The sequence below is a fragment of the Cyprinodon variegatus genome, unplaced genomic scaffold (genome assembly GCF_000732505.1).
Source record: "Cyprinodon variegatus isolate N-32 unplaced genomic scaffold, C_variegatus-1.0 Scaffold1095, whole genome shotgun sequence".
NCBI classification, from domain to species: Eukaryota; Metazoa; Chordata; class Actinopteri; order Cyprinodontiformes; family Cyprinodontidae; genus Cyprinodon; species Cyprinodon variegatus.
The window spans coordinates 134315-145254 of NW_015151548.1; the positions used below are offsets into that span (position 1 = coordinate 134315).

The 10940-nt window shown below is 43.5% G+C and overlaps 1 protein-coding gene across 3 annotated transcripts in view; it reads left to right on the top strand.

The window, feature by feature from the left end:
• nf1 (neurofibromin 1) overlaps positions 1 to 10940 on the top strand; it is a 136404-nt gene that overhangs the window by 31624 nt on the left and 93840 nt on the right. For 2 of the 3 annotated variants that reach the window (XM_015400358.1, XM_015400361.1), the window contains exons 16-24: positions 176 to 299; positions 384 to 630; positions 1973 to 2046; positions 2384 to 2467; positions 5070 to 5453; positions 8343 to 8482; positions 9974 to 10096; positions 10185 to 10268; positions 10357 to 10473. In XM_015400358.1, coding sequence (XP_015255844.1) covers positions 176 to 299; positions 384 to 630; positions 1973 to 2046; positions 2384 to 2467; positions 5070 to 5453; positions 8343 to 8482; positions 9974 to 10096; positions 10185 to 10268; positions 10357 to 10473 — 1377 coding nt within the window. The remainder of the gene's footprint in view (positions 1 to 175; positions 300 to 383; positions 631 to 1972; positions 2047 to 2383; positions 2468 to 5069; positions 5454 to 8342; positions 8483 to 9973; positions 10097 to 10184; positions 10269 to 10356; positions 10474 to 10940) is intronic. The other variant, XM_015400359.1, reaches the window with a different exon arrangement.

Genomic DNA, 10940 nt, shown 5'->3' on the forward strand with positions numbered 1-10940 from the left:
GGAACACATTAATTAACTGAAAAATGTTGCATAGTGTGCCTTTAAATTCCATTTTGCTTTTTTTTTTTTTCTTCTGGTTTTACTTTCCCTGTTCTGCCATCAACCCATCGACCTGTACAGATAATCATGTTTAAAACATTCCAATGATTTCTCGTCCTGTTTGCCTTGTTTTCAGTTCACAGGTGCTTTTCCTAATCTGCCGGAAGTTAGTCGGCCACCAGATGGCAAACAGAACAGAAGTCCTGAAATGGCTGAGAGAGATCCTCATCTGCAGGAACAAGTTTCTGCTGAAGAACAAGGTACCGTCTTGGTTCTGACCCACGGTCCGGATCTGCTTGTAACGATGCGTTTTTCAGTGATCCCGTTGTTCCCGGTCGTTTCAGGAGTGCGCCACCATGGGGGGAGCCATCCCCATCTGCCGGCAGGCGCAGACCAAGCTGGAAGTCTGCCTCTACCTGTTCCTGTGGAGCCCGGACACAGAGGCGGTGCTGGTGGCCATGTCGTGTTTCCGCCATCTGTGTGAAGAGGCCGACATCCGCAGCGCCGCCGATGAGGTCCCGGTCCAGACCATTCTCCCCAACTACGCCACTTTCAGCGAGCTGGCCTCTGTCAGCAGCCTGATAGGAACAGGTCAGTGTGTTTCTCTGAATTAGCCTCTGCTCTGACCACCACTGTTCTGTCAGATGAGCATACCCCGTCAGACCAGCATACAGTGAAAACGCATGAGCAAGACATCAGATTTACGTTTGTCCCTTTGGTTTTGTACAAAAAAGAGACTTTAAACTACCTCAACGGGTGTTTATCCCTTTAGTCATGTACAAAAAAAAAACAATGAAAGGTGACTGTGCAACAGTCAGGTCTATTGTTACCTCCATGAACAAGGTTATGATGTAGGATGTTTACATTCTTTGAGGTGGAAGTCTGATAGCTATGGTGTTACGTTTATGTCATAACCAACGCGAGCAAAATAAACATACTCCCATGTATGTTAAACTACTTCTGCGCATGGTTTATCTACCGCCGCGTGAGAAACTGCTGCTTAAAGAGGAGAAAATCTCTCTCCGCGCGCGCCAGCCCCTCCCACGCACGCACAATTTTCTATCCAGCGGCCACGCTCGAAGACGGCTGCCCTCTTGAAAGCGCCTCTGCGCTCGGACCGATTTTCTCCTCGCGCGGAGGAAAAGTGGTTTTGACAGGTTGGGAGGAGACAACTGTAAGCCTCCTCCTCTCGTCTTAACTGACGAGCTGTCAGTCAAATGCTTCCTGACACTACTTCCTTTGAGATCGTCTCTGCAAGGCCCAATCAGGAGGAAGCTTACAGTTGTCTCTGCCCAACCTGTCAAAACCACTTTTCCTCCGCGCGAGGAGAAAATCTGTCCGAGCGCAGAGACGCTTTCAAGAGGGCAGCCGTCTTCGAGCATGGCCGCTGGATAGAAAATTGTGCGCGCAGGGAGATCCCGCGCACGCGTGGGAGGGGCTGGCGCGCGCGGAGAGAGATTTTCTCCTCTTGAAGCAGCAGTTTCTCGCGCGGCTGTAGATAAACCATGCGCAGAAGTAGTTTAACATACATGCGAGTATGTTTATTTTGCTTGCGTTGGTTTTGACATAAAAGTAACGCCATAGGATAGCGGCTAAATTTAGTTGGCAGGATGAAGGAACTCGCCAAAAAGATCCATTACAATAAAAACCCCATTATAAGCCCCGCCCCTCTGCTAGCTCTGTCTGGGGCGGGTTATATTTTCACATGGCGAGTTGTACTTTCAAATTGTATTCAGCTATTTAAGAAGGTTTAACAGTTTTCTATCTAACTGAGGTTTGTTTCAGTGGAATTATACAAATTAAAGATTTAAAAAGTTTGATTTTTAAGTAGGTTTTATGTCTCCTGTGAAGAGCTGAAAGTTCAGACATTCAGATAAGCCATATCGTCTTCTCGAGGACTTGGACTAAACAACTTATTTTTTTTTCTGCATAGGTCGCTCCACCTTGCAAAAAAGAGTGATGGCCTTATTAAGAAGAATAGAACATCCCACACCAGGAAACATTGAGGTACATCAGTGTCCAGCCTTTACAGCTTTATAAGGACTGAGCAGCGAAGTGCTGTGATAGACTATTGTAACTTGAATGTTTATTATTAGCTGTTGGGTTTTTTTGGTAATATGGAAGTCTAAGGTTTTTATTTGAAGGCTGAAGGTTTTAATTGTTTAAACGCCTTTTTAAACTTTTCTTTGTAGAGAGCAGGAGGTCCTTTGAAACATCATGCTTCATTAAAGAGCTGATTTTCAGACTGGCTGTTTTCTGAACCAAGCATTCTCTCTTACTGTACCTGGTAGTTATTTCAGTTAAGCTTCTGTTCATTTCTCGCTTTCTGTGCTGCTTGTTTTAGGCTTGGGAGGACACTTACACTAAATGGGACCAGAGCACCAAACAGATACTGAATTTCCCTAAAAACAAGGCAGATGATGGACAGGTAAGATTTTAATCGGAATAACAGCAGGAGATTCAGATAAATTAACTGATTTATTTACATTTAGCTTCTATTGAAAATTGATGTTTTGATAGAAGCTAGTTTTTGTCAAGGATTCATTTGTAAAAGCAACTGTTTTCATAATTGACTTCCTCCAAACTAGAATCTAATGTGGAAGATTAAAAAAAATCTTCATGGTTTTAGACACACATATGTTAATGTTTATTCTCTGAGGTGAGGAGATCTCTCTTTATTAGTGATAATTATAATCTTAATTATTTTATTAAATAATACTTATTTTATGAAAGATTAATTAGAAATGTTAAGTTAAAATGTATCATCGAGGTTCTCTATGTTGTCTTGGTAGATGTGGTCATTTAAATCTTTTAATTTGAAGCCGTTATAATTTGTGGCGTCTTTCCTTATCCAGACGTTGTTAATCCATCTCAGTACCATCCCTCTAAAACCGCATTCAGAAGAATGTGATGAGTAAAGTAGCGTTCAGAAGAATTAACGGGTGATGCAAACTGATTCCAATTTGCACATAGCTGGAAACTCGGAGTCAAATAGAGCAACAACGCATCGAACTTTTTTAAATTTGCTTTCTGGAAACCAATCAGGGACTGGATGTGTTCTTTATGTTGGGTGCTGGATCCCTCTAACCTGACAACAGCCAGATGCATGTCTCGCTCCGCCTAGCTCCACTCACATACATCTGGGACACCGCCATAGGAACTGCCTGTACTGAAGGCTGGGCCTTATCAAAACTCCTTGCATATGATTGAATAAGCCACTTGTCTGTCATCTTTATCGACGTGCTATTTCAACCACTCACACCGAAGCTAACCCGTGACGCTGTGAGAGGAGGAGCCATTTGGTAGATCAAGCTCTTGCCAAATCCGGTCGGTAGAAGGGCGAAAACATCGTTTCCACCAACAAAAGCCTTCAAAGCCGTTCTCTGAAGTTCTTTTAATGAAACAATATCAGATAGATTGGACAACACAGAAGAAATAGCAGCATCAATGCTATGGCTTGCTTCCTCGATGCGAGCCGCCATTGTTGTTGGAATCTCACGGTCGCTTCTCCACTCCAGGAAACACGCGCCCTGCGTCTTGATTGGCCAGACCATAAATTCGGTTGGGTAAATCACTTTCAATGAGCGGGTTCCCAGATGTATGTGAGTGGAGCTAGGCGGAGCGAGACATGCATCTGGCTGTTGTCAGGTTAGGATCCCTCTGCCACGGTACAGAACCTTCCTGATTCTGGGCTTCTGGAAAGTTGGAAGACATCCTGCCGCATGTAATAGAGCAGATTGTAGTACTGGCCGAACTGGGAGGAGATCTGGTGGAGCCAGGAATGATAATGCCGTAGGCATCTTTCGCAGTGGTCTCTAAGTAGAAGTTGATAGAAAATGCTTTCTCCATGGGTGTAGTAAGAAAATACGGCATCTGTCTGTGGGTGTTACTTGTTGGGGCGTTGAGACGTTCCTCATTGGAGTGCTTCTTGCTGCAGCAGGGCTTGTTGGGGTGTGGCTGATCAGGACGTTCCTCATGGGCGTGACAACTTGGGTCATTCATTGTTGTGGCACAGCTCATTACGGCGTTCCTTGTTGGGGTGTGGCTCATTAGGGCAGTTGTCTTAGGGGTGTGGCTTTTTGGGGCGTTCCTTCTTGGGGCTTGGCTCTTGAGGGCATTTTTTGTTTGGGCGTGACTCCCTAGGTCATCATTGTGGCACGGCTCGTTAGGGGCGTTCCTAATTGGGGCATGCTTCGTTGGGGCTTCTGCTCTTTGGGGCGTTTCTTGTTGAGGCGTGGCTCTTAAGGGCATTTTTTGTTCGGGCATGACTCACTAGGGCATTCCTCGTTGGGACGTGGCTTGTTAGGGTGTTCCTCATTGGGGCGTGGCTTGTTAGGGTATTCCCAGTTGGGGCATGGCTTGTTAGGGAATTCCCAGTTGGGACGTAGCTCGTAAGTGAATTCCGTGTTGGGGTGTGGCTCTTTAGGGCTTTTCCCGTTGGGACGCGGCTTGTTAGGGTGTTCCTCATTGGGGCGTGGCTCGTTAGGGCATTCCCCGTTGGGGCGTGACTCGTTAGGGCATTCCCCGTTGGGGCGTAGCTCGTTAGTGAATTCCCTGTTGGGGCGTCGCTTGTTAGTGAATTCCCTGTTGGGGTGTGGCTCTTTAGGGCTTTCCCCATTGGGACGCGGCTTGTTAGGGTGTTCCTCATTGGGGCGTGGCTCGTTAGAGCATTCCCCGCTGGGACGCGGCTTGTTAGGGTGTTCTTCATTGGGGCGTGGCTCGTTAGGGCATTCCCCGTTGGGGCGTGACTCGTTAGGGCATTCCCCGTTGGGGCGTGGCTCGTTAGTGAATTCCCCGTTGGGACGTCGCTTGTTAGTGAATTCCCTGTTAGGGTGTGGCTCTTTAGGGCTTTCCCGAAGGGGCGTGGCTCGTTGGGGCATTCCCCGTTGGGGTGTGGCTCGTTGGATTGTTCCTCGTTGGGGGGTTCCTTGCTGTGACATAACTCGTTAGGGCGTGTCCACTACCTCAAAACAGGTTTACTCAGCTCTGAAGTTTTCAGGTCATTACAGAATGTTTCTGTCCCCCCACAGCAGGAGTGGATCAACATGACGGGCTTCCTCTGCGCTCTAGGGGGTGTTTGTCTTCAGCAGCGTAACACCCCTGGTCCTGCCACCTACAGCCCACCCATGGGTCCCCAGAATGAACGTAAATCCTCCATGATCTCGGTGGGACCTGGTGATACGACCAGCCCTGCTCCTTCATCCTGCTCCTCCTCTGCCTCCAGCGAGACGCCCGTCAGCCGCTTCCTTGACCGACTTCTGTCCCTGTTGGTGTGCGGCTATGAAAGGGTGGGCCTTCATGTCCGCACCAATGTCAAAGACCTGCTGGGGCTGGAGCTCAGCCCTGCGCTCTACCCCATGCTCTTCAACAAACTGAAGAACAGCATCGGAAAGTTCTTTGACACCCAGGGACCGGTGAGTCCAGTTCTAGGAACATAGCTGGCTCTCTGCCTGTGCCAGGAGAGCTTTGTTCTAAAGGGGTTTCTGTCAGTTCGTATCATTAGGGTGACCAGATTTTCAGAGTTTCTGAAAAGGACACTTTTTTTTTTTTCAATGCATGAAAAAAATCATTAATAACAGCCGATTCTGATGCCAAAATTGATATATCATGCATCCCTAGAAGTACAATTTCAATTTCATCCAGAATAAATTGGATATGGTGCATGTTAAATATAGCATAGCATTTTTTTCTTGTAAACTTTGTGGTAAACTTGGAGATATAATTATTATATTATATATTTCATGTTGCATTATGAAATAATGTAAATCTGTTTCACTTTTAAATCTGCAGCTCTCCCTACTTCTCTCTTTGCTTTGTTTAAAAAGATTTCTGAACCTCTTTACTAATATAATGATGCCAGAAACTAAATTTCAAGATATGTAGAAGCTCTGCAGTCTGATTCTGTCTGTCCAATAAGAAAACATGTTCATTTTAACCTGTAACTGTGAGTCATGGTCCTCTGAGAAGCCAAGATTTTTTTAACTAGTAAAGAAGAACAAATCATGTTTTCTCAAGCTTTATAATGCCAACTTGTTTAAACTTACAATCTGTTGCCATTTTTAGCATAAAAAGTAATATATAATATATATATATAATAATATTCACTGATTGTTGCAGCCAGCAAAGAGCCCATCAAGCTCTGATATTGGCCTAGAATCCACAGGTGCAGCAGCAGGTCTCTGAAGACAGAGGGCGCCAAAGGAAAACCAAAAACAAACCAAAAAAACACCTGTGGATAAAAAGCTGTAAAAAGCAGAAGGCAAACGTTTGCTCCAACAGGCAGCTACATGCAGGCTGAGATGAGAGAAGCCCTTGATTTGGTCAGTAGTGATATTAGTGAACAGCTTAGTGTTTTTATCAGGATTAAAACTTGGGAAATCAGTTAGCTTTACTGTTAAAAAGTGTCTGCATTTTTTTTTTTTACTGTTAATAGTTAATCTGAGCCGTAGATTCTGTTTCTGTCCTATGTGTCACATTCAGCAGTGTTGGGGCCCTGTCACACCGGGCCGATTTGGCTTACACTGAATTTCTATGTATGTTTTCCAACAACAGCCTAACTTGTGCATAACGCACGGCAGCGTAATACCAATAAAATGATACACAAGCATCATTTGATGGGCATTACGAAGCATTAATTAAAGCTGCTCCAAAGAGGAAACCCGTTCAGCATAAAAAGATATCTTTGATCGCAGTATTAACCTAGCTGCTATTTACCGCCGCCCCCCAAAATTTTTTATAAAATTAATAAAAAGAAGGAAGGTTAGCAGTCGCAGGAGATTCATCGTCATGTCTGCTAGGAAGTGTGTTGGTGGTGGGCAGGAAAGCAGGGAGGATCCATCACTCAACTTCTGGCTCCCCCTCTAATGGGGATGAAGTCTGGAGGAGAACTGACGGTTTCCTCCTGTGAACCCCCTTGATAAGTTATGCATGAGTTATGCACATGCGACTCATAGGTTTTGGATAAGCTAGACACCACGACTTAGAAGTAACTTACACTTAACGTTTGTCAACGATCAGATAACTTACCTGTAACTTAAGGCCCATATATGGCATACGCTGGCGCTTGCCGCATGTCGACGTGTGCCAGTGTGTTTCAGTGTGCTCATAACTTATAACGCATAACGTATCCAACATATGGCAGCGTTTTAGCCAGATTTTCCGAACGTCAGGCTGACTAAATTGTCAAGGTGTGATAGGGGCTTTATAATAATCATGAGAGCTAAGGCTCTTTGTTTGTTTTGTTTTATTCTTTATGATTGTTTTTGAAAGGGTAATTCTTCTTCTGTTTGACTTGTATAGGTTGTTTTTTTAGGAATCCAGCAGATTTGATGCCTCTTTTGGTTTTAGTCTGATTAGACTGAGCCACAGCTGCCTCCTTGATCCGATCCGATCCACTGCTGACTTCATTTTTATTTGATTTATTTATTTTCCTAAGCAAACACAAAGTTTTAGTTCAGATCAAGTTCTCCTTGGTTTGGAAAAATAACAAAGTTCCTAAGTGCATCAGCAACCCCCCCTCAGACTGCCTCTAAATTAACATTACGAAAGTTATGAAGTGGCCTAGTCAAAGTACAGACTTAAATCTGACTGAGAACTGCAATATGGCTGCTGGTACAGGGAAACCCTCCAATGTGGCTGAATTAAAATGATTGAGCAAAGTAAATTTTGCCATAATCGCTCCACAAGGCCGTTAAAATGCTGTCAAACGGGTGATTATAGTCGTTGCCGTGGAACATCCAGATTTAGGGGGATGATTACCTTTCCACAGGTTGGTAGATATTTTTATATGTTAAATTAAAGCAGACTTTGAACAGTGATTTTTAGATGTATTAATAGTAAATTTTCCTGGTGATAACCTGGATCCTTTTAGGGTCAACATTTTGGAAGAACAACAACAAAAACAACACAGCTCTGAAGATCAGTATTAACTGACTACATATTCAGGGACCAATGTATACAGCATACCAGGAACCCACAGCGTTCCCCACATCTTTTTATATCATTAATGGAGGATTTCATTAGTGTTTTTTTTATTTTTTTATTATTATTCTTTAACCCATTCAAACTAAATCCAGACCACCTTCAGTCAAAGAAAGGTTTTTGGTGAGCTGGTTCTGACGGTCAGTCCATAGTGTCCATGACTCTGAGCTGACGCCGTCTGTCTGTTAGTTTATCCATAAACTAGTTTTGCTTTGGTTAACATGGATTAGAACTGAACAGATAAGGAGAACACAATGAAGTTTGGTTGTTCTGCTGAATGGGAATAATCCTGGAATGTTCTCAGTGACTCCGTGTGTTTTCAGGTTCCCATTAATGACACAAACACCCAGTTTGTAGAGCAGACCATCGCCATCATGAAGAACCTGCTGGATAACAACACAGAGGGCAGCTCGGAGCACCTGGGACAGGCCAGCATCGAAACCATGATGCTCAACCTGGTCAGGTAGGAAAAACCCAGCTAGAAATGTTTTAAAGGAAAAGTCCGGTAAGCATGGAATAATCACTGGATCATTATTTATATCTATAAAATAACCACGCACAGGTCGGCTGGATGTTTCGGATCAGATGATTAGAAAGGATTCTGTAAAAGCTCCGACGAGAAGGTGGCCTGTGGCTGTATTTTGCGGCCTCCTGGAAATATCAGCTATAAGCGCGTTGTTTTTTTCAGGAGCTGTTTGTCACTTTTTCATGCAGTGATTTTATCCATGAACTGGTGAAACAGCTGTGGGCAAACCGCAGGTTTCCAGCCCCTCTGCCGCTGAAGAGCAGCGTTGGAGAGGCACAGAAAACAGCGCCAGGTGCCAAAGCGCTGCACAAAAAAATGCTCATATTAAGTTTGTCAGAAATGTGAAAAGGTGGTCTGTGGGAAATGTTTGGGGGGAATCAATCAATTTCTTAATATAAAATTTTAATTTCCAACTTTGAATCTCTGTAGTAAAACCAGGGTTCCCGCGGGTCCTTAAAAAGTCTTAAAAGGCATCGAATTCTTCAAAATAAAATTAAGGCCTTAATTGGTATTAAAATGTCTTAAATCAGTCTTTCCTAGGCCTTAATTTTTAAAACATCATAAATAGGATTATTTTTATTTTTGTAATCTCAATAAAACATTAAAATTGACCTTTTTTTTTTATAAAAAAAAATAAATAACGGCTCGCCATTATTGGTTCCGTCCCGATAGCAGAACCAATAAAAGCGTTGTTGCAGCCGGGACATTTGGGAGATGCTCATATTTTCCAGACAAAAAGTAAATGGTCCAAGTGTAAATGTAACGGAAATTGTCTCCAGCCAAGAGTTTTCTCCATGGCTAAAACCAGGGAACATACATGAGGCTCAGTGGATTTAGTGCAAGAAGTCATTCAAGCTCAGAACGATGGGAATTAAGGCAGTGGAGTCGCATGCGAAGCACGAAACACAAATCGTCAAAATCGAGAAACAGCCGGTATTTCCCGGTTTTGTTCCACCCTTGTCTCTGCAACGCCTCCACTTATCACCAAATCAAACATACTAAGAAAACCATACAAAGAAAAATAGCTGCAAAAAAGACTTAGCACAACAAAGTTTGTGAATTCAGTTAAATAATTGTTAAAATATATGTCATTTGTGTGTTTTTAGCTTTCTTCCTGTATGGGAAGCTTTTCAAAATCTGAAACATTAGTGCAGTGGTTTATGTTAAAAATATATATTAGACCTGTTTCTTTAGGTTTACATATCCACTATGAGTTTATATGGCACACTAGAACCATCTCAGGTGATGACATCATCACTGCTCATACGTTTTATTGGGAAAAATGTCACCCGTCAAATTAACGGCCATTGGAAGGTCTAGTAGGATCAGAATTCTGGGAGTCCTAGTGTTAAAGACACAGAGCATGAGATGCTGTGAGGAAATCCCAGTTTTAACCTGATCTGTTTGTTTTTTGTTTTTAATCACCAGGTACGTGCGCATCCTGGGCAACGTGGTCCATGCCATTCAGATTAAAACCAGGCTCTGCCAACTGGTTGAGGTGATGATGGAGCGTCGAGATGATCTGTCCTTCTGCCAGGAGATGAAGTTCAGGTCAGTGTTCCTGACCTTAGATTTTAGACGTCTCTGTATGATTTCTCTCAGTGCTGAATAGCTCTAACTCCTTGTTTTTTTTTTCTAGGAACAAGATGGTGGAGTACCTGACGGACTGGGTGATGGGAACATCCAACCAAGCTGCCGATGATGACATCAAGTGCCTGACAAGGTGCAGCTCCTTGGGTTTTTTTAATTCATGTCATGCAAGATGCTGAGCATGCTCCCCTTAACGGCATGTTGTGATGTTTGATCTGCAGAGACTTGGACCAGGCCAGTATGGAAGCCGTGGTATCCCTGCTGGCTGGTCTCCCCCTGCAGCCGGAGGAGGGGGACGGCGTAGAGTTGATGGAGGCCAAGTCTCAGCTTTTTCTCAAGTAAGGAGACTTTAAAGGGGAACGCCGGTTCTTTTATATTGGGCCCTTGATTTTACGTTATTACATCTGTTCTCATCTGTCCTTGTAAGTAGAGCCTGCTTCAGTGTGAGAAGGCCTCTGCTACAGCTGATTTGGTTCTAAAAACAGAAAGCGTGTCTCTACTTGTACTTTCAACTGAGTAGGAACACAATTAGAGATCAATCCCTAGGTCAATGGTGCCTCCAGAAATGCTTCATAGAGGTGGCCAGATGGGGCCACTGAAAATCTTGGGGTGGCCACTGAAACTACACTGGAAAAAAGACCTAGAAAAAAACAAAACAATTCTTAAATTAACCGTATTTACCCTTAAACTGAGTAGGTAAATAAGATGATCTGCCAATGGAATGAGATACTCTTAGAATAAGATATTTAGATAAAATGCACTTTAAATAAGACAATGTAATTGTTTTCTTATTTTAACTGTAAAT